General features: G+C 41.6%; 1 protein-coding gene across 7 annotated transcripts in view; it reads right to left on the bottom strand.

Annotated features, from left to right (window-relative positions):
* The window catches only part of myo9aa (myosin IXAa), an 89,427-nt gene that overhangs the window by 31,952 nt on the left and 33,323 nt on the right, over window positions 1-24,152 (bottom strand). For 6 of the 7 annotated variants that reach the window (XM_086106523.1, XM_086106524.1, XM_086106529.1 and 3 more), the window contains exons 3-9: window positions 11,115-11,209; window positions 10,966-11,028; window positions 9,145-9,244; window positions 7,229-7,282; window positions 3,984-4,081; window positions 2,939-3,065; window positions 1,962-2,051 (exon numbers count right to left, since the gene is read on the bottom strand). In XM_086106523.1, the coding sequence (XP_085962649.1) occupies window positions 1,962-2,051; window positions 2,939-3,065; window positions 3,984-4,081; window positions 7,229-7,282; window positions 9,145-9,244; window positions 10,966-11,028; window positions 11,115-11,209 (627 nt within the window). The remainder of the gene's footprint in view (window positions 1-1,961; window positions 2,052-2,938; window positions 3,066-3,983; window positions 4,082-7,228; window positions 7,283-9,144; window positions 9,245-10,965; window positions 11,029-11,114; window positions 11,210-24,152) is intronic. The other variant, XM_086106527.1, reaches the window with a different exon arrangement.

Genomic DNA, 24,152 nt, shown 5'->3' with positions numbered 1-24,152 from the left:
GAGGCCTTGGCTTCTCCGGTGCCACTTAACTCATTCAGTACCAGCCAATTCTGGACCAAGTCTGAAAAGACGTTTAAAAATGTCTTTGGGAGTGAATGAGTTAAGGATTCCTGGGGGTTTAAACAGCTTCAAGCTGCTCAGTTAAGCTGTTTTTATTTACGACTACGTCTCGTTTCTGTTTAATTTTAGGGGCTTACACCTGGCCAAAGGATAACTGTACACCCACTGACAGGAACATAAATAAGAGCCAAATAGAGTGAAAGACAACATAGATTGAATGGTTTGAATCAAAACACACAAACAGAAATCGTGGACAAATAGTGCCGAAGGCCAAATGAAATGGCAACATTTCAATATTGCATGTGTACTATGTAGAACGCCATACTGATGTAACCTAAGTAAATATCGCAAACTGGTTTTCAACAAACTTGGGTGAACAAAGGTTTGATAAAGAGTGAGTTTATTTCATGAAAGGCCCCTTGTCAAATTATCGAGGAAAAACAATCAAATTCACATTTCCGATGGAAAGCTTTGACCTTTCAGTCAGGAAGGGGAGTCTGTCTTTAAAAAGAAAACAAACTGCAGAATGGTGACTGAAAGCAAGAGCTCCCTTTTCCCCAAATAATCAACCAAGTAAGATGTCATTCGAAAAACTCCAGAAAGGAATACATCAATTTAAAGCTCGACAAACGGTCTCTCCCTCTCTCTCTTTAATCAGTCAGAAGCGTTTCATTATTTAGAGGAAGTCCGACTCCAAACATTCCATATTCGAACAACATCACAACTCTGAACCAAATGACAAGATTCTTTCAAGAATTTCTTTGAGGCTTTAACGCCAATGAATTGATTTAAAAGGCGACCGCATTGTTGCGCTCTTCAGCAGTATTTATGGTGAGACCACCCAGTGTGCAGCAAAAACAATCACAAGAGGCCCCAAACATTTGGGAAGTTGTGACCGTTTTGGCAAGAATGTGTACAACATTGTGCCTTAACGTTGGGACACTTTCTTTGGGATGAGAATATTTTTGCGGGGGTAAGCTCTTGATTAAATCAAACTGAAGCATGTGTTGAAGGGAGGGCGACTGACACTCCTGAAATATCAAATACCGAACGGAAGATGCTGTGAGGAATGCCTCGAGGCATCTACGGACAGTACAAACACATTTACTACATAAGTTTCCCAACTGTGATTGAGCCAAAGCACCCATTTTAAGATAAGATAACCTTTATTAGTCCCACACTGGGGAAATTTGCAGTCTACAGCAGCAAGATGGAGGGGGGGGATAAAGTGTTTCATTGCACAAAAGAAATGTTTCAGAAGAACTGTACACAGTTCAATATAAGTGCAATATACCGCATTGGCCATGATACAAATCAGTACAGTACCATGTATAAAAAATAAATGAATACAAAATATTTGGATAATTACCGATGCTGTAAACGTAAGGCTGCTCTCGCATAAACCAGACATTGGGCTGTGATCTAATCAATTTGTTAAGCCGTCTATGTCCTTTGACTCATTCAGATGGCTCTCATCTGCACACCATGACTTTTGTTTGTTTTCCAAGCAAGGTTCCCAATGAAAACCGTGCAGGGGCTTGAAAAGTCTTTCCGTCTCTAAACACACTAACAGACTGTGGGTGTGTGAAAGCGTGTGCGTGTGTGTGTGCGCGCGCGCGCGCGTGAGTTTGTGTGTGCATGGTTTTTCATGTGCGACCACAGACTGGCGGAGCAGGATTAAGAGTGCAAGAGGAGATCTGCTATGGGTCCAAGTTGTCCTGTAAACATGTCCAGGTCAGGCTAGAGAGCCGAGTTATTGAGTTGGCAACGCGCCCCCAGACACACTGCACACCAAGACAGTCATTTTGCTCTCAACCACAATCAAGTCATCTGTACATTCTGTACATACCTGACTGACTATAATGTGTATTTATGGTTGATACCACTTGAGGAATCCTCACCTCTGCCAGTTTGTAGGGGACAATCAGCTTTTCGCCCACAGTAATGGTCTTCCGTGTTGTCAGAGCTTCAATCAGCATTTCTTCTTTGACCTGACCGTGACATGAGCAGATATAATCATTCCATCTGCTTGAAGCCACAAAGTGCAAGAATAAATCCATCCTCATCACAGAGATTATGTTTTGATTTGTTTATTGTATTGAATGCCAACATTTATCCGGGTTTATTTCGGTGCAGGATGACAATCTTCGACATCAGGACCTCTGTAAAGGCCTGCAAACAGTACTGCGGGTATGGAAGCTTGTCAGGAGACAAAATGAGCTGCATACTTTCAATAAAGATGGGCAGCCATGTTTAACCCGAATAAGAACGCCATTCTCTAATTCTCTGCAAACAATAGTTGCCTCCTGTCCAAATCACAATCGGGGCATGGTTCTCTTCACTGAGCAAAAATCAGTCTCAATCATAAGGCTCGTAGAGCTCCCGCACGTAATCACTAACTACTGTACCCTGCCAGAAAATGAAAGAAACTTTGGGTCGAAAGTAACAGCAAGTGAATGATTTAATGAGCAATGAAGGATTACCATTGCATCTGGCCAGCACTGCAACTGAGAGCCACAGACGATACCACTTACATCGCTTCACAAAAATGACCAAACCGTATTATGCATGCTGAAATGGTGACTCTCACAAAGACTCACAGTACTGTTGACAGTGAGACTCCATCTTTTCCAAAACAAAAAGTAATGAAGAAAGCCATCTTGCTCCAATTGCGTTCAGCATCATCTTTAAATCTTAGCGCCATGATAAGCAACTATTGTACTCGTTTACTTTGGACCTTTTTGACTTTTGACAAAAACCCACGCTGCAGATTTTAATTCCACTTCCTCAGTATCCGTGCTGATTAGACGTTCACGAGAGTAAATGTGGAAACACTTTTCGGTGTCTAGCTTTTCAGCACAGCATGATCGAGGAGTACCTGCAGGAGTTCCGAAACCACAGGCAGCACCTCTGGGTTACAGATGTCAATAGAGTCATCTCTGTAGGTTTTTCTCTTGTAGCGAATGTTGCCCAGGTGGAGGATGGCAGATAGCAATGAGAAGATCCTAAAAGAAAAGTTTAAATAAAAATGGCTATGTACTGTACAATGTCAATTGCATTGATTATGGGGGGAAAAAAACTAGACCAGAACATGCTAAAGATACATAAAGTGAAAAACTATTACAAAAAATGTTTTTTCCCTGAATTAGACTACAACCTTCAGGGGAGAAAAAAAAGCATTTCTGTACTTTGTATAGATGCAGCGTTGATAAAATCGTTTGTGGGATTAAAAAAAAAAAAGGGGGATATACATTTTTTCAAAACTTCTTCCAACATTAATGGGACTTTTTAATTACAATTTCATATTTATTTATTTATTAATTTCTTTGAGAATGGAAGTAAAAATAACAAATTCTGTGGTTGCGTAAGCGGGCACACCAAACATATTTAGGGGTAAAAAAAAAAATGTGTGTACTATATCTTTATTTGTTTCACAAAATTAATGTAAACAACTTGAAAACTGTATAACTGTGGCCAAAGGGAATGCGGATTTGTGTCTTCATCATCAGTTTATGGAACACTGTAAAGCCTACCGGACTATCGTGTTGACAACGCAAGACTTCTTTTTCCACAGCGTAGTCCAAAAAACAGAAGACCTTGACGACTATTCAGTCTGTAAGCTTTGCCCAACGGGGAGTGGCGTTTCCCGGCCTAAACACACACTAAGACCTCAAAAGGAGCACCAAGTGTGCTGTGAAAGTGCCGAGACGGCCATTACGCCCGCTGGAGTAGCGACGGGATCGATACTGATTGAGCTGATACCACTTAGATTGATTCCTACGCTTCAAACATCCATACGGTTGAGACGACAGAGTATATCAGTACTGGTGGTATCGATTGGCATCTCTCTCTATCGCTCTCTCTCTCCCGACTTTGCGTGCGTATGTGCTTGCGTGGTGGGTGGGTGCGCGTCCATCACTCACTGTTTTCGCGTGTAAGGAAGAAAGCCCACCATCTCCATCCCCAACTGAAGCCTCTCAAAGTCGTGCTTCAAATCCTCTCCTTCAACTGTGAAGCAGTCCTGCAAAATGTGGAAACCGGGAGTCATTACTCTCACTGACACTGCAGCAAAGGGCAACGTGCTATCTAGTGAAGAAGCACTTACCGACACCGCTGAAATAAACCCCGCATTAATGTTTTTGTGTTTACAGTCTCTTGCTAAGATGTTTAAAAAAGGGGGATTTGTATTTAGGCTGGAGAGTGGAAGAGCAAAACGGTGGCCTCAAGCATCATCGTGAGCATTGGGCCATGCTGACAAGACGGCTGACAACAGCTGAAGGGAACATTCACCGGCCAGAACATGAGGAAGACAATCTCATGTATGTACAATACAGAAATAACTTGAATGCCACTCAGGCAACGGGAAGGGTAATCTGTATCCTAAATGTGTCCCCAAATGAAATCAATTTCAACTAAATGACAGAACTAACGACCTAAACTCACTTCTCAAGTCTACAAATGGTAGGTCATTTTGTCAGAAGGATTTCATAATGTATCTGTTCCTCTCATAAACCAAATGAGGTGGGCACGATATTATAAATATAGTTCCATATGATGCAGTGAAGTGCAACACAATACAAACATAATTACCGGTACTATAAATACCTTTCTGACAGTGTATTTGTGACGGACACCAAAATGTAATGCGGCTTTTGTATTCCATATCAATGGATTATTATGTTGTGGCCTGTAGGTTTACAAAATATGTTGCAGACAAAAAGAGCAGCCAACCAGTATGAAAACTAGTCGCGCTCCAAACCGCTTCTTTGCTTTATGGGTCTTTCCACTATGGTTGCTATAATCATCACATTCCGAGGCGTCGGAAACGCAAACGTTCAAAATGTGAGAGTCACACTAGAGCTATTAAGCCTTTTTCCTGCATCACTGAACAAGAACAAATGCCTGGTCGATGAATACATCCATGCTAAGCCATAACCAGTTGCTCAAAAACTGTTCTGGGATAATTTAGTGATCCTCACTCCTATTTTCAATATCTTTTTTTCATTATTTGTATGACAGTTGAGCTGTGGCGGAGCCCAGCTGACTTCGGGCTCGAGCCTGCAGGCTACACCCTCGACTGGTTGTCAGCCATTCGCAGGACACGAGACCATTCATAGCCACATTCACACCTATGAATCACGAACTGAACATTTTTGTTTTTCGAATGCGGGAGGTCGCCGCAAAACCTGGAGAAAACCTACACGAGTATAGTGAGAATGTGCAAACTCCACAAAGAAAGCGGAGGCAAAGAATCAAACAGAGGCGCTCCCAATGTGTGAGGCAAACATGCTAACCAGTACACCACGCTGTAGTTGTTTGCTTCACCATTTGCAATATTCCTGTTTTGTGGTCCTTTCCTTTTTCAAACTGAAAAAATCAAAATCACACTCCCATCCAGACAGTATGGAGTATCTCTGAATGACAAAACGTCTTCATGCAGACAGAGTGTCGCAATGTATAGGTGAAGTTTGTGAGCAAATCATTTCACCTGAGAAGAGAGAGTGTTTCAATAACCAAAATGTAAAAAGAAAAAAAAACATTGCTGACATTATCCATTCTTGGAACTTCTGACTGGCAAATAACTCATCCCCACATGTAAACATTCCATCGTTCACTGGTGAGTGAACACCTTACACAAATATGAGCGTGTGCTCCGCTACTTTGCAACACTTCCTTTTACGTTCCATAAATCAGAATATTATATTTGACCCAGATCTAAAGTCAATACGGCATATCTTGCGAATTTCTCCATTGTGAGACAAATAAAGGTTTTTTGATCTTAAGGAGTGCTGGAGTGGAGATTCACATATTGGACTAGAAACAAAATTGCAGCAACTTTCTTATTCCAACCCGTTGATGATGTAAGAAGCATTTTGAAAACAGTATCAAGTCCCTTGAAAATGAATGAAAATAGTTGTAATAGCAAATGAGGGTACACATATTGGTGTACCTGTTCAAGGGGAATGGTAGGTTTAATGAGAATTAAGTAACTTTGTTACTTTAGAAGGAAATTACCTTTTAAATGTATTTTGAATGGATGATGACGGCAATGATTGCCACAATTAACTTGCATTGTTGTGGTGATCTCGACTAACAAATTTAAAAAAAAAAGTATTCACTACAAAAGATGAAGGTCTTTTTACTGTGACTTCCATTTTAAACACTGAACATACTAACTAATGGGAAGTGAGAGCCTCACCCAATCTTGAGAGTCAATCATAAATCCTTCGAGGCCAGAACTATTTCAACCATTTTTGAAATCAAAGACAAAATGGTGTGTTTTTGTCTATCTTTGCAGATTTGCAATTAAGACAATGGCGAACCCCCCCCCCCCCCCAAACTCCTTGTGGAATTAAAACAGGGAGCATTTTGTGTCACAAAAGACCTATTTGAATGCCAAAGTACCAGTTTCCCCTCGAACGTGGGCCAGACAATGAACCAGCAGGTCTACAAAGAGATCCTGTGGCATTTGCTTCGTTCAGTGCGCGTGAGGCAGCGAGAGATGAAGCAGGACAACTCGTGGCTGCTTCACTCTGACAAGGCGCCTGCTCACAAAGCCTTGCGCATCTGACACTTCATGGTTGAGAAGAACATCACGAGGCAGGAGACCCCTTGCTCGTCACACGACGTGGCTCAGTTGATTTATTTCCTCAAACCAGAGAAGGCTGGAAAAGTGGGTTAAGACTCCAACTACATTAGTTCAAATGGGGAAAACCTGTTCGCGTTTCGGATTTGACATGTCTTTTGTGACACTGGACCCGGATTTTTTATTGACACAGACTGTATCTGTTCCATGAGAAAACGGGTGCAATTTCCAAAAAACTGCACAAAACAGATACCTTCCTGCAGGTCTGGTTAAATGTATTTATGTGACTTAGGGAGGGGACCTTATTTCTGGAGGGTGGAAGAATTTACGACCATCATTGGGAAAAAAAAAAAAAAGGATTGCAGACAAGAGATTCACAGTGGTCAGGATATGATCAGACATACCAACATGCAACAACCGGGAAAATAAGGACAGATACAAAAAAAAAACATGACCCAAAGCAAACCAGGAAATATCCAAAAGGCGCAAAAAAAAAAAAAAAAATGAAGCAGAAAGGCAATGTGCTGTGGCTTCTATGGCTTCTCGAAAATGTACGTGTACAACTGACACTCAGATACTGACCGCTTCACTCTCACAGTAACTGTCCCAGTGCAGTCGGTGGGTTCTCTTTGTCATCTGGAAATGTTAAGGTAGAGTTTACAGAGCATGAGGTTAGAATTAGACAGCAGCATTCCATGATGACATAATCCATTATCAACTTGAACACGTATTACACACACACAGGTTACTCACAGTAATCAACATGCAGTTAAAAAAAAAACATGACAAATGGTTGCACGTCACATACACGTACAGACTTGGACATACAGTACAAGCACATGAAATCAAAGCTGTTAAACACTGGTTTTAGAACAAAAATAGCAGTCGTATTTTCTCCGAAGCCCACTATGAGTTTTTAGGATTTATTTCCGACATTCAAGTATCTTATCATTACCCATTTGTTAGAGGATGTATAAAAACTATGTTACTAATAAAAACTTGAAACTTGCTGGGTATTCACACTAATGTCATTATTTTTCTCTACTGGTTGTACGGACAACTGCTTCGCCTCAGCTGCTTGACGACACGAATAATCAACAAAAAATTCAAAATGATTCATCCACACACACACATGGTGGTGGTGGGGGCGGGGGGATGAATGCTCATTTTCAAGAAATGACATTTGCGACGTTTTATTCAACAGGAATATTGATACATAATATCTACAATTTGATTCCCAATGTTTGTGATGCAAAGGTTGCCGTCTTTTGCAAGTTTCCTGTGAGCTTTTATGATTGCTGTCATTGTCTGTGTGTCCAGACTTTTGGGACATTCTGTATTCTTCTACCAACCCCTAATCACCCCTTGAACCTGGTAAGTCAGCTATGACTATTGTAGTTCCTTTTACTTGCACTAGTCTCTTACACAGATGATTTGTAGAGTCATCGACAGTTTTAAAATTCCAAATGAGTCCTTTTGCTGCCAGCTTATGGCTATACCATTTTCGTAATTATGATGATTCAAATTCTGGACAATTAAAAAAAAGAAAAAACAAGACTAGAAAACTCATAGTTTGCTTAGGCAACGCTTGCTGTAATATTTCCAGTCTTTAAAATTAGGAGTAATGCAAAAGGAGGAAGATGCAAAACAGCCATTTTGTCACCCTGACAGTGTCAGGATCCAATGAAAACAGAGTTATGAATGTGGACAAACGAGTGCTAATCCCGAGCCTGTTTAAGACGTCTGAAAACAGGTTGCCCTAACTTGGCCGTCATGAGGGGGTTGTGAAATTTATCCGAGGGTGTGTATTTACACTTTACAGAAGAGACGTAAGGGGAACAAGCAGCATCCAAAAGAGGAAGATCGTGAAGAGAGTGCAAGAATGTGGTAGAATTTATGTATGCATGCGTGTTTGTGTGTGCAGTTCAGGGATGAGGAGGAATGAACGGAATTCCCTGCTCCTCTCAGCGTAGGCGATTTCATGGGAGGGGAGGAAGTCGCCGGCAGTCATTGGCGTGGCTGTCAAAGCTCCGAGGCAGTGACACGTTGTACACACGTTATGTTTTACACAACATTCCATAAGGGTGCCGTGTATGTGACTTGATTGTTCTGTTACTTCCAACCTGTTTTTCTGATGAGCTGAAGCACATTTACCATTTGTCGACATGTGTGTGTCAGTGTTGGAGTAAGCATAAGTGTGTGTGTGTGTGTGTGTGTGTGTGTGCGTGTGTGTGCGTGTGTGTGCGCGCACGTTCCCCCCCCCCCCATTTTTTTCCCCTCGTCACACCAATTGACATACAGCAAACGCAAGCACACTTAACTCTTAAAAAGTGCAAAAACAAACACACCACTCCCAGACAAAACTACATTTTTCTATCTGATCCGATCCAACAAAGTTCAACTTTGATCAGAATACTCCCAAGCCAGGGACAGTACATGAGCTTCTATTGCTTAAAATGAAAGGCTCTACTTTAAAGGAGAGTAACAGTGAGTCCTACCTGACTGAGGTAATGGTATTCTTCAGGTTTCATGAGGTGAAAAGCAGCCCTTTCTTCTTCACTCGCTCCTGCCAGCAGGTAGTAAAACACATGGTAGTTTCTAGAGGACACAACAAAGTAACCTTATTTAAGTATTACCTCAATGCAAAAAAAAAAACAACCTGGGATATCTGTAACAAAGGTCATCATTATGTTCCCTTTAAGATACTTATTAATGGCCAAAACTGAAAAAAAACATCATGCTTTTTCAAAGATGGGTGGGGGGGGGGGGGGTATTTACACGACAAGTAGAGATTATCTTTGGTGTTAAATATAAACAACACTCTCGCAGTGTGCAGAGTTTTACAAGATTTCACAAATGGATGATTCTCGGCCAATGGTTTTGCAGCAATTAACAATGTATGTCACAGGTTATTTTTTTTCCCCAACAAATTAAAGGTCAACTGTAAAGTATTTTTAGATAATCCCAAATACAATTTTTTTAAATGTAATGAAATAAAATTCGACACAGTAATCGTTTTTCCGAAATGAGATGCTGAGCGACAAACCATTCGGAAAGTGTACAAAACCAGCAAGAAATCGATTCGGAAAGCGACGTTTGAAATTATTTGAGGAGATCCAGGTGTTGAAGTAAGCGGAGGCTGTTGGCAAAATGTAAATGCTGAGGATGCAGAAAATGTGCCCTAATGGAGTGGAGATGAGACCTAGGCTAGGCTGCTGTTATTAGCCTCGCTTTATTGTTCGCAATTCAATGCTGTACTGTAAATTATGCACAATGAGATTATCTACTCTGTCCATGTATTCTCCCTAGCACGGAGCGCACACGTCATAGTGGGTTGCTGTCCGACATTGCCATTGCTGAAGTAGTTCTGTTGCGTTGTCGGCCACTCAGCACATTATATCGGCAGCATTGTAAACAGTTGTCAACCATTAAAGAGGATACCATCCATGCACTCATATAGTTTGAATGTCTTCGTACAGGATTATTTGTACAGGACACGTCAAATACTTTGAATTGAATGTTTTCATAAACAACAGCCAGAGTTACTCATTGATTATCATACATACCTTTTCTGCAAATCTCGGTGAGCTAACACAGGTCTTCTAAGTGCTCGTAACAAAGAATGCTCGTCAACACCGGGGTGAAATTCATTCGCATTGAGAGAATGAAACCGTCGTTGAAATTTTCTGGTCCTTTTACGTGCCCAATTCTTTTCTTTTGGCCACTCAAACAACTGTTTGGCTGAGTGTGAACTGTGCATCACCACACAGCGCTGAGGCATTTCGCCGAAAAACTCGGTAACAATGGCAAAGAGCAGTAAGTACAATGGCTGACTGGCACATTCTGTCAGTGACGTCACTCGCCGGAAATTGCCGAACAAAAGCGATGTCATTGTTAAGCGCGTTGCTATGGGTCTAATTATGAATCTGGGTGGCTTACGTTAAAAAACAAAGACATGCTGAAAATAGTTTTAGCTCCAAGTATGACTCAAAATATGGTTGGCCAAGTTTACTTCACTCTTGACCTTTAAGCCTCCGCTGGTATTATTGTAGGCAACAAATGACGAGAGGAAAAAAGTGACACACTCGAAACTTTTCTATCATCTTTGTGATAAACATCGTCTGATCGCGCAGCTCTACCAAAAAGTGAATATTATCGTATAAGTGTTGAACCCCCCCCCCAAAGTTATCAATGTTTTGGGGTGACTTCACATTTCAACACACATCACGTAATGAGGGCCCAATGCACCACTGGAACTTCCTGTAACACATATCCCTATGATTTAAGTTTGGCAATCTGCCTTTCGAAGAAGCACTTACCGCTCATTGTGCTCCTGATAGACCAGCCTTGACTTCTCCAAGAGGTACTTCTCCACATAGGCTCTGAAACGATGAGATATTCATTTATTTATTTCAAAATCATCATCATCATCAGTAAAATGCACCATACATTTTTTCTGGTTCCTTACCCTCTCACAGTTCCACTCTCCTGGTAGTTAACCTGGATGAATTTGCCGAAGCGGCTGGAGTTGTTATTGTGGGCTGTCTTCGCATTGCCAAATGCCTGAAGAGGAAACAGAGAAAGACACAGGGGTAAGAACAAAACTTATGTCGGACAAATACAGGGGCAGTTACAGAACAAGTAGAGACATAGTGTATTATCTGATACATTGAGTTTCGTCTCGGAGGTCAAGAGATATGCTTAAAGCAGAATGGACGCGTGAAGAACTCATTTGCAGATCAAGCGTGCATGGAGTTTGGAATTTGTGCCCAGCATTGTTGAAATGCTGTCAGTCAGGATGGCGCAGAGCAGGCTTTTCCTCTTGCGTAGTTTCAAACAGTGTCAGCCGGAGACAGAAGAATAACATTGTTTTAGAGTCGCAATCAGAGAAAAACAAATTGGCAGTGTAAGCTTGGCGTTGCACTACTCTTTAAAAAGTAAAAAATGCATTAAAAAAAAAAAGATTAATTGGGTCCGTGTGGCCTTGTGGAACATGTAGTGGTTGTGCCTTTGTAGGATGCAAGCGTATTTCCCTTTACCACTGTTGATGTTGTATGGCTGCCTGCAGGGCAAGGACTATTTCGTCCTAGATAAACCCTCTGCAGTTATTTGTAGCTTTGCCACGAGTAAACAAATTCTTCGGTGAATTACTGAGGGCTGCTGTCTGTCTGCAGAATGAGAATACACCCCTCCGTGACCCAACCCTGTACCACTGCCATGAACATGCTGTCTTTCTTGCAAACACATACTCAAAGATGGGAGTAAGAGCAGTTGAAGTTCCTATCAGCGAATTAAACAGCATCCAAAGTCCAAGAAAAACCTTAATTGGGAATGAACTGGAAGAGAACGCCGTGTTTACATTTCGCTGGCTGGGCTGGTTGGCTTCTCAAGAAAATAGCATTACATTTGTTGTTTTAGCTACAAACCCCTTCACAAATAAAGCCAAACTCACAATGGGTCGTCCTGTCTTCAGAATATACCGTATGCATACACTAATTAGTGCTAGAGTGTTCACAGGTGAATAACAAAACAGTAGTAGCCCAAGAGACCACAATTGTCACATTTCTCCACAAATTCAAGCAAGAATCAGACAGAGGGTGGTATGGATGCTAACACCTGCATCTGATGCAAAAGTGTGACCTCATACTAGCGCAAGACCGTATCATCAGCCAGTGTTCAACCAACTGAGTGAGACAAATGCTGCAGGCATTTTCCACAAACAAGCTTCTTACAATTCTCTCTCTGCGTCTCCATTGAGAATGTTTTATATTCTTCCCACTGTCGCACAATGACAGCTCTCTATTGACCAATCAATAATAGACATTAATATGGCTCACCACACCCTGGAACAAAAATGACTCAAGCAGGAGAAAAGGATTGTTAGTTGCTGTTCTTTACAAACGGTAATGCTGAAAAAGTTGGAAAATGACATTTGATATTGATAACTGTAGATCATTTTCAACTTTTGATAATAGGATTGGAAAAAAGGTTCAGAAACCGATGAAATATGTTTTCCTGGAGGTAAGGGGGGGGGGGGCGGACATGGCTTCAGGCATAAGAGTATGAATATAATTTTTTTTGCCAACTCGAATTCTTTTGGCAGGGAAGCTCAACCTTTCCATTCAAGGGAGACCAGAAGAATTTAGAGACATTGGCCTCTCTGCTACTTTCACATCCTGGCTCACAAACACAGGATAAATGCCACAGACTTGTCCTTCATGAACTTTCTCTGAAATCACTGGAATCAGTATAATTGCACACACACGCCATCACTTCCCGCGAACTAAGTGGTCTAATGGAGGAAGAGTTAGTATTCTGCTCACATTCTGGCGGGTTCAGGAAGTCGAGGTCAGAGAAGGATACAAGACAATTAGTCAGCGTCCTCATGCTAGGTCCAGCCAATGAAAAGAAAAAAATATATACATGCAATACCCTCAATCCATATGCTCAGGAAAGAGGAATTTTTATTTCTTTTTAACAATTTGGCGTTTAGCATCAGTGATGGGGCTTGTAGGGAGTAACTTGCATAGATGACTTATGTTGACAGCTGTATTCATCTGGCATCTGCACTGTGCAATAAACGGTACGTTTTCCAGACACGAGAAGCTACAACTCTGAAAGGGGCATGCAAACTAGTGTACTGTGTAATTCTACTGCATATTTTGGAGCAGAGGGCGGCCCGGTGCTCTAGTGGTAAGCGCATCGACATCAGAGTGCAGAGGTACCGGGTTCGATTCCAGCTCCGGCCTTCCTGTGTGGTGTTTGCATGTTCTCCCTGCGCCTGCGTGGGTTTTCTCTGGGTACTCCGGTTTCCTCCCACATTCCAAAAACATGCACGGCAGGCTGATTGAACACTAAATTGTCCCTAGGTGTGAGTGTGAGCGCGGATGCTTGTACGTGTCTGTGTGCCCTGTGACTGGCTGACAACTGGTCCCGGGTGTCCCCTGCGTACTGCCCGAAGACAGCTGGGATATAAGCCCCAGCACACCCCGCGACCCTTGTGAGGATAAAGCGGTTCAGAAAATGGATGGATGGATTTTGGAGCAGCCGTGGCCAAGATCGTCACCTGCAACCGGTGGGTTAAGCAGTCACTTACTCCAGCGTGTGCCACTTAAAGAGTGTGGATTTTATGTTTCCACAACTCTGATGTGTTAATTGCAGAGGAATAATTTCAGAAAAATAAAGATGTTGGTGATTATTCTTTTTTCTATATTGAGTTTCTATTATTATTATTATTATTATTATGATGATGATCCCTTTTTAAGTTAAAAAAAAAAAGAAACATTCCACTTCAGAATGAAAACTGCACTCACGTCCTTTCAGAAGAGGCAGTGATTTTTCTTCCACAATCCAAAACTGTTTTAACATTGTGTGTGACATGCTTTCCTTAAAATGCCCGAAGGATCAAGAACTAAATAGCACATTGAGCACTTATTTTAGGTGTGTATAGCACCTATTTTTTGTCTTGTCGAATAATCTCATTTCGAGATGGAGGCCCTATCCCATGCGAGTGAGCTAGCCCTTGTGAGCACATGCAAGACTTCTATTTTCAGCACCAAATCATGACCAAGCAGCCAAATTACACTTTGTCGATTAGTGTGCGTGTCACAGGAGAGATATCCCCAAAGAACAAATACACGCTCACCCGCATGGCACCTGAAACGTCACCGAGCAACCAAGTGCGGTGGAACCTCGAGTTACGAACACGTCTTTTTAGGTACAATCCCGAGTTCTGTGCAAAATCTTCATAGAAAGATGACCTCTATTTATATTCTACTTCTGATATACAAACCATCTTGGCATGAACGAGTTGATGGACCTATGTTGTGTTTCAATGTGCATAAGACATTGATGACAACTTAAATAGTAATTGTCTTCCTCCACAGCTTCAGGCAGAAACAAAAAGGAGTTGCATTTGTAGCTGGAAATTCTACGATCAAAAAAATATATTAAAAAAGATCAAAAGAAATCTGTAGAGAATTAATCTTTTCATTGACAATGTGACAACCCGCTTTCTTATATATTTTTTTACAGTAAATGACAAATTTCCCTGAATTGGAATGCCAAAATCAAGTAATGAATTAGAAAAAAAGAATTTAAAAAACAAAAACAAAAAAACACTTGAATTGGATTTTCTGAAGGTTAAAATAGAAAAATACTTTTTTCAATGGAGGAGCTGGAATCCTCTTCACGTTTTCCAACTTCTCTGGTAAAGTTAGTTGGCAAAAAATAGTTTGGGGTTTTTTTTGTAAGTGTTTCATGTCTTTGTTATAACATGGTTTCACTTTTTTCTATATTGCTGCTTTTTAACCACACACTCAAAAAAAAAAGTGTAACTTAATTTTGGGGCTGGAACAGATACATTGCATTTGTGTCATCTCAATGGGAAATGTTTATCAACAGGCGCTGGGAACCAATTAAGTTCATAACCACTGGTTCTGCTGCATCTACCTGTTGGCTTTGTCACAGTGCAATCCGGTCACGCTTTGAAGTGGTTTTGGAGTTTCCCCTCAGTCTAGCTCCAGAGTCCTGGCAAAGAATCTCGCTGTACGGATGCTTATTCATTGATCACTAAAATAATGTGACCTAGATATCAATTAAGGACATGTTCCTGTTGAAAACTTTCTTAATCACACAGCTGAATGTGGTGAGAACAAAATCATCAAGGTTAAATGAAATCACTATCCCATAGGTCTCTGGCTTTGGAATCTTAAAGTCAAAGTGGAAGCTCTGAATACAGGCTGAAGCAATTTCAGTGGAAATTCCTCAGAACAATCAGGCTCAGTCATGTGTGTGTGTGTGTGTGTGTGTGTGTGTGTGTGTGTGTGTGTGTGTGTGTGCGTGTGTGTGTGTGCGTGTGGCCTGCTCGATGCCTGATGACCTCCATCTCTTGATGAGACGTCAAATTGTCTCCTGAGGGACTCCCTCCTAAAACTTGGACTAAAGCATCTGCCAACCCCTGGACAGTCTTTGTTGCAACATGGTGTTGATGTATGGGATGAGACATAATGTCCCAGATGTTCACCTTTGGATTCGGGTCTGAGGGCCGAGCAGTCCATTCCATAACATCAATGCATGCATCATGCAGGAACTGCCGACACACTTCACCCACGAGGCCTGGGATTGCCATGCTTCTGAAGGAACCCAGCGGCAACTGCACCAGCATATCGGCTCACAACGGGTCTGAGGAGCTTACCCGGTACCAAACGGCAATCAAGATACCTCTGGCTAGCACAAGGAGAGCTGTGCGGCCTTCCAAAAAATGCCTCCCCATACCATTATCGAACCACCACCAAACCGGTCATGCAGGATCATGTTGCAAGCAGTGCAACGCTCTCCACGCCGTCTCCAGACTCTGTCACGTCGGCAACATGTGCTCAGTGTGAACACAATCTCATCCGTGAAGAGCACAGAGCACCGATGGTGAATTTGCCAATTGTGAGGTTCTCTGCCAGATGCCAATCAAGGTGCACAGTGTTGGCCTGTTTCCTGGTATTTCCTCGTTGCTCTGTTCCTGAGAGACACATCAAATGTTCTTGCCACAGCTGGGACACTACCAGCAGAAATACAACTTTATCTGGGTTGTCCTGGCAATTGCCTCTCATTTCCACCTGTTTCCTGTGTCAGTGGCACAACAACAGCTCAAACTGATTCAAAATCACCATTGGACAGGTTGATTCCACAGAAGTGTGACTGACTTGGAGTTACATTGTGTTGTTTTGGTGTTACCTTTAGTCATTTACTGTAATTATGTATTTGTTGCTGTGTGTATAAAACTGGGCTCTAAATTCAGACATCCTTTTCATAAATAGGCAGCTAAAAGATTGCCTTGGTTGTTTCCACCTGATGAGTAGGCGGGCCTTTCACACCTATTGGTTTACAAGTCATTAAAATTACAATTTTGCATATCATATCTCCTTCAAATCTACATGTGCGAACCATAAAGTACTGTTCTTTTTTACTTTGGGCACATTCCTGATCGAAGCATACAGTGGCAGATCCAAAGCACAGGTGTCAAACTCAAGGCCCAGGGGCCAGATCTGGCCCGCCACATCATTTTATGTGGCCCGCGAAGGGAAACAAAAAATGTCAACTTCCAAGATGCTTCCTAAAATCTCTAACAAATTGAAAAATTATCCTTTGTAATAAAAAAGAAACATTGTAAGCATTTTCTCGTGACCAAACCCCTCATAACAGTAACAATAGTTGAATAAACTGTTTTTCTTGACTTTTTTTTATATGGTTTCATTCATAGCGGCCCTCCAAGGGAAACGGTAACTAAAATGTGGCCCACTACAAAAATGAGTTTGACACCCCTGATCTAAAGCATGTATCTTACTGAGACATCACTCAGTATGATATGGGTTGAAGGTTGAACACTATCCGTTCTGGGAAACTGGTTGACCTCAGATTTGTATTTCAAAATAAATGTTCCAAGAGGACATCATTCCAGTGTCAAACTGTCACGATTATCAAACCTTTAATAACTGTACCTCTGGGCCCTATTTACTTCCACTTTCCACTCAAGTTTATTCAGATGGATTTAATGTCTTGCTGCAGGTTCAAGGCAACAGACACACAATGTCCCAGCAATTCCTCTGAGCAGATTCATTTAAAATCACACCAAGTGGTTATCTGTGTGGAGAACAAAAATCAACAAGGAGTTTGGTTGCATGTTGCGGATACCAGGGCAGCTATTCATTGACTTGGATCATGTATTTGTTATTTTACAACAGAACATGATACTATATGAGCTTGCTTCCCTTTCCCTCTGCCAAAAATGAAACTGTTTGCACAGACACTCTTGCACCACGCCACACACACTCCAATATTAAAGGTAAAAAAAAATATGTCCTGGCTTTGGAGCACAGATTAAGCCAAATGCAGACCAATGACAGACTTAAGACAGAGCCAAAGTATTGTGGGTGTAATGTGACCGCATGCAAGATTAGTCAAAGTCATTTAGAAGAGCCAACACACAGAGAAGGTTTGATGTGATTAGCATTCATTTTGCGAACAGTACCTGTGTGAGTGGCCGATTACTAGAATGCAGCTGACGCCGAATGAGCTAAAGCCTCGTCACAGGTCGTCAGATCACGACTTAAACGGGGAGCAAAGTATGATCTTTAACTAAATCGTTCTGCACGTGTGAGTTCAAGCTTCTGAAGCAAAGTTAGCTTGCTCCAAAGCGAGTCTACGTGGCTCAGCAGTGATTAACTCTAAGTGTAACGTGATGTGATTATTGTGGGAAACATGGAAGAAAAGTAAATACGAACCAGGCAAACGTGATGGTCACTGCTGCATCTTATCTTTTATTATTATTTAAAAACAACTCCTCACATCTGTTTGGAGTAGCTAATAATGGCAAAGGGAGGCATTTGTGAATGTCAACAACACCAGACCCTTTAAGAGCCACATTAAAATGTGCTTGACTTTGAAGTTTTTATATCGTGTTCAAATGTCAATTTGGCATAGTCAAGTGTTAATTGCAGAAGCGTTCTTATCACTGTTGGACATTTTCGTCGGTAAAAATGTGACAGCCCTAACGTCAAGGTTCCTCAAATGTCATCACTCCAAGATCCAAATCAGCAGTTTGGTTCCTCCTTACAAACCTTTCTCCTGACTAAAATACATCCCAAAACATTTTCATTAAAAAAAACATACATCAATCCGGCAGTACACAAGGAGACTTCATTTGTCTGAATCTTTATGAGAAGCATTTGGGACTTTTCTGTTCCAGCATGACTGGGCCATAGTACACTCCAGTGAGATGTGCGTGGTTGAGTTTGGGGTGTGCAGGACAAGCTGAATAGAAAGGGGTAATCTATGGAACTTTTGTTTTCCTGAAATTCCCACAGACAGATCAACTGAACATGGATTGGAAGAGGCATTTTGTCATTTCGGGAATGATCCTGCGGCAAAGTTAGAGGCAAAATGTTGTCTTTTTTTTTTTTTTTGTAAGTTCTTCTTCAAACAATTCCGACTCACACAGAGCTGTGAAAATGCCTCAAGACACTGTAATTTGCATAACCTGCCTGTACCGCACACCAACAACAGCTTGCCCTGCTTCACTGATGCAAAAGCGTCATTTTAATACTCTACTTGGGGGAAATGAGGAGAACAAATTTGAGTTATGGGGGAAATGCATCTCAAATGAACAAAATAAATGTATACTTTGAGAGAACTGTGAGAAACGCTCATTATCTTGCACCCAAGCACAAGCGCACATGTACACGCACACGAATGCACGCACACACAAACACATGACTGAACAGACAGACACCAACTCTTTGCTATCTTGTTCTAAATTGATTTCATGAATTATGACACGCAGATGCGCATCCTTGTTACAGTGTCATGTGAATGAGCAGACAAAATGACAAAACCAATTCAACATGCATTGCACTGGTATTATGCTGCATATTTTGTGGGGCAGTGAACCTTTCCACCATCGTGTTACATGAATCATGAAATCTGAATCAGTCACACATCATTGATCATGATGACTTCATTCATCGCTTTGACGAGAGAACAGATTTGATCTGTAATTAGCAAGAGAAACCTGATTTTATTATTACGGGGTTTTTTTTTTGTGCTATTTTGAGCATAAGTCTCTTTCGTACAGAGCGGTAGAGAGGAGACTGGAAAGCAGATTGTTCCTGGTCAAGCTGCCATGAGTCAGCAGCGTATTAAATGGATGATATACTACAAAGTAGACGATCAGCTACATGGTGGGTGAAGTGCCCGATTTAACACACAGAAAGCTTCGCTATCGTTTCCAGTCATCGATTCCCAGTTGATAAAATTAATTTCAATGCTGTGAATAGTTCACGTCATGTGATTGCATGGTCCGAAATGGAACAAAGGGGTACTTTGTCAGTCAGTCAGATGAGCCATCGGAGAAAAAAATGCTCTCTTCTGATTGACTCACCATTCAGGCCCCTCTGTGTCTCACTGCAAACGTGGCCTAAGAGATTCCCCCGTGGACAGTCGGCCATGGCCAAGACCCTGGCCTTGTCACCATGGTAGTCACATGGGCCAAAATACATCAGGTTTATGACATAGTCGTAAAGTATGTGTGTGCACATGCTTTGTCCTCAGGGGAGAATATACACTGCACCTGACTGAGTCTTTGTGTCATCTACTCTATAAAGCAGGAAGGAGTGATTTGTTTTAATTATATGTAATTGACTTTAATGCAGCAGCACAGCAGTGAGAATCAAGAGGTAAACCGAATACCAAAACTGTTTCGAATGACAGTTTTAGAAGGTTGTGTCCTTAAAAAGCAGTTCAGCCACAAAGTATTAAAAGAAATAATGCGGTCTGGACAACTTGGTGGGATGACTGGTTAGCAAGTCCGCCTCACAGTGCAAAGGTGCAGGGTTCGATTCCGGCTCCAGCCTTCCTGTGTGGAGTTTGCACGTTCTCCCCGTGCCTGCGTGGGTTTTCTACGGGTGCTCCAGTTTCCTCCCACATTCCAAAAATATGCACGGTAGGTATCGGAACACTCTAAATTGTCCCTCGATGTGAGTGTGAGCGCGAATGGTTGTTTGTCTATGTTCGCCCTGCGACTGTCAGGCAAAAAGTTCATAAAGGCTGCACCTTGACTTCTGCCCAAAGAAGCTGGGATAGGCTCCAGCAAGCCCGCGACCCATGTGAGGAGAAACAGATTAGAAAATGGATGGATGGATAATGCAGTCTAAAAATCACAAAAGGAAAGCAGTTGGTGGCTGTCTCAGAAATGCCTTGAAAGTATTTTGGGGTTTCAAATGGAAAAGTAATTGGATACAGGTCGCGTCAGAAAGCCACACTCCACAGTGAACTGAGGTGAGTAGCAGAGATGGGGGACTTAAGTCATATCACTCAAGTCCGACTCGAGTTGCAATTTTTCAGACTTGCGACTCGACTTGACTTAGAATTGAACTGCAGTACATCACTCTGCTTTTTCCTCTTGTTTATAGTTCGAAATGTGCATTTTAACACAGTTTAGCTCTTGAGAAAAGAAAGCTCCAGCATGCTCTTGACCCTCATGAGGATAAGCGGAGCAGATAATGGATGGACGAAGAAACAAAGGTAGAAAGGACCACTCAAGGGTCGCCTGGTCTATATACTCCCACAATGTAGCAAGCTTCTACAGTGGTCAGTTTTCATTCATTCATTAAACTGAAGAGATGTTGTTCCTGGGCAAGATTTGATCACTTACGTTACGACTTGCTTGAATCAAATAATGACTTAATTCGACTTGCTTGAAATTTGGTGGCAACTCAACTTGGATTGCTTGTCACAGTAAATTGGGACTTAATTGAGACGTGAAGGTTCCAACGTGAGACTTACTTGTGACTTGTACCGATGTGACGAATGCCACATTTGGTTAGGAGGTAGACACTGACTACGTCATAGGACAGCTGATTTCACACAATCTCATTTCTCACATCATCAAACAATGTCGACTTTGTTTTTTCGCTGCCACCTTATTATTCCTAAACCTCCGCCCCTCCCAATCATGTGACAATAAATAGACTCTACTGAACTTTCGACCCTGTGTTACATAAAAAGGGTTTGGTCCCTCAAGTGTGAGAGAAGGCTAAATGAGAGCAAAGCTGAAATCGCTAAAGCTAATTTACCAAAACCTGGAGAAGTTCAAAGCACAGTGGGACAAACGGGAGCTGGGGATCAGACGAGATCAAGCCAAGAAGCATCTCGTTTCGGTATCTACTTTACTGGGATATTTGGAGTTAAACAATAGTGCAGTGTTCTGCCGTTGTCATGAGATGAGGTGAACTTGGCTGAACAAGAAAACACATTTCGCCCGAGGAGATTTGCCCTGTTCATTCGGGGGAGCAATTCTGGGTATATTTACATACCAGCTTGTGGAAAATGTCAGAAAACAAAAACTACAAAAATCCAAACAGATGCATGGTTTGAAAGTAAGACTGATCAAGTTCCATGCAGAGATGGAACTGTTTACAGGGGACTAGACCTTCGAAAGAACTGTACGGCGGCATGAGATCAGCCAATAGTTCACATTTCATGCAAATTCTGTAATCAGCTGTAATGTCTTCATTCCGATCAATGAACTGAGTAAGGCGTTTCCCCACATATCGCTGGCGTTGGGCTGAATCCTTATACCTCCAAAATAATAGCTTTTCAGGAGACCCCAAAAATGGCGTGTTTGTTCAACTGTAAAAATGGCATCGTCAAAGGGAGCAAGCCATTTCCACATGGTCAATAACTTGTCAAAATAGCACACACAAAGGTAGAATGAGCAAGAGTAAAGATTGGTGAAAAGAAATTAAATTTAGCAAATGTTTACATTTGTCTGTGGTGGGCCGCCATTTCTTTTTTTTTTTTTTTTTTTTGCATCTAAGCACGTGTTGATTAAAATAAAGGTTTCCTTCGTGTCAAAGTAACGTTTATGATTTTTAGGCACTTATTTCGAAAGCGACCTGGCGAGGAGCAAAGTCAAGTCCAAGTGAAACAGCAGAAAAATTAACGCAACAGGTAGTTGACATGTAATAATTCATGGTGGTGGCAACGTGGAAATTTGCTCTGAAACACTAGTGATAGCAAGGAGTGGAATGCATGACAGGACGAGTCTGTGTGGTGATACAAATCCGTTTCCATAAAGGAGCATACCAGCGCAAAGACAACATGGACGTGATTGAAACATTATTTCTGATTCCTCTTTCCATCTTGTCTCAAAGCACACGAGCCAGTGGCGTTGACAAGCAGTGGCTCAATGAATCGACTGAGGAAGGCATGCAGTGTTATTTATGCCAAAAGCACTGCACCCCGACACAGCAGGCAACAGCTGCCTCCCGTTCTGAGACAGCCATCAGCCAACTGCAGGCTGGACACATTAAAAAGACATGAAGTTACGGCCATTCACAAAGCAGCAGAAGAGAAGAAGTATATTCAAGAAGGTAGTACCTAAAAACAGTCAACTCATAAAGTTACAAAAACTAAAATACTGTCATATAGTTTAGATCGATAGTTTACAATTTCTTTCTTTTTTCTTTTCCTCACGGAGGATACTGCAGCACTATTGCAGCACAGGTGGACATGGACAGAGCACTTTGAGGCTGCTTTCAAATAAGTGTCTCACACAAAAGTGGCTCCACCACACAAGCTATGAGCCCATCATTCGCCAATGCAAGTTTGAATATATGAATGCTTTTATATGATAATAGTCAAATTCTTCTTGGAACTCAAGTTAAAGCACAGGTGTCAAACTCAAGGCCCGGGGGCCAGATCCGGCCCGCCGGGTCATTTTATGTGGCCCGCGAAAGCAAATCATGTGTCAACTTGCTAAAATCTGTACCAAGATATTAAATTGTCACGTGTAATAACGTTCAGATTTTGCAATACTTTTGTTAGCCTGTTTACTCTCACTTGAACAATAATTGATCAAAATATTTTAATTGACTTGACTGATTTAAAAACTAGTAAAATATTAATTTGTTGTGTACAAGTAATCATTTTGTGGTTTCACTGTCATGACGACCCTCTGAGGGAAGACGTAACTCAAAAGTGGCCCGTGACTAAAATTAGTTTGACACCACTGAGTTAAAGTATGGTTCCTGTAAAAGAAATTGAGTACGTTGAATTTACAGAATACATGAATTCCATGGTGCATGGTCAGGACGGTACCACCTCTGCCTCAGTGTGTAGAGTCATGTTTCTGGTACCTGTACCTGGGCAATATTGAGAGGTGAGCTTGTAACTCGTCTCCTTGTATCCATCCTCATTACTCTGGTATTGGATTGGGGCGGGGGGGGGGGGGGGGGTGTTAAGAAATTTGCTGGAGAGTCGTCGTTGTTTGACAGTCAGGAAATGCCATCATTCCTTCCACTCAACCCACAGGCTTGACTCAATGTGGGTCACTCAACCAACACAGAGAAACAAAAGCTGATTGTTGACTCAAATATCACACCGGCCACTGCACCCACTTCAATGAAACCCATAAAAAAAAAATCTGCATGGAATATAATTTCAACATGACACACGGAAAACTGCAAAACCCACCAACCACTTCTATATGGGTTCCTTCAGATTCTGACTCGCAAATCCCAGTGATGACTTCATTATTGAACAGAATAATCGATAGGATGATCTCATCGAAAATGATTAAATAGTGACAGCCCTAATTCAATACAAGATGGAAACCTTTGAGAGGTTGGAAGCAGGGGATCTATTCGCTCTGTTCACAAATCATTTGTTGTACTACACGTTATAAATGAGTTGAAGAGTCATACAGCGGAACTTTATTCAAAAGCTTTGGATCTTGTACTGAAGATGGAAAATCGCCACACCTATATTCACTTTGCTGATAAATTTACTGAAAGTACGAATAAATTCTGGCCAAAGGTACAAGTGAAAGAAATACAATATGCGTAAGATGCAAGCAAAAAATACATTTTAAATGATCTCTCTGCATGGATGGTGATGGAGGTTTGAATGACCCTGCACGTCCAAGCAAATGCATTTGACAAGCACAAAGCAAACA

Source organism: Hippocampus guttulatus, chromosome 3 (genome assembly GCF_054856545.1).
Source record: "Hippocampus guttulatus isolate MCC_2025c chromosome 3, RoL_Hgut_1.0, whole genome shotgun sequence".
NCBI classification, from domain to species: Eukaryota; Metazoa; Chordata; class Actinopteri; order Syngnathiformes; family Syngnathidae; genus Hippocampus; species Hippocampus guttulatus.
The sequence above is the reverse complement of the archived record's forward strand: the minus strand, read 5'-3'. Positions and strand labels throughout refer to the sequence as shown.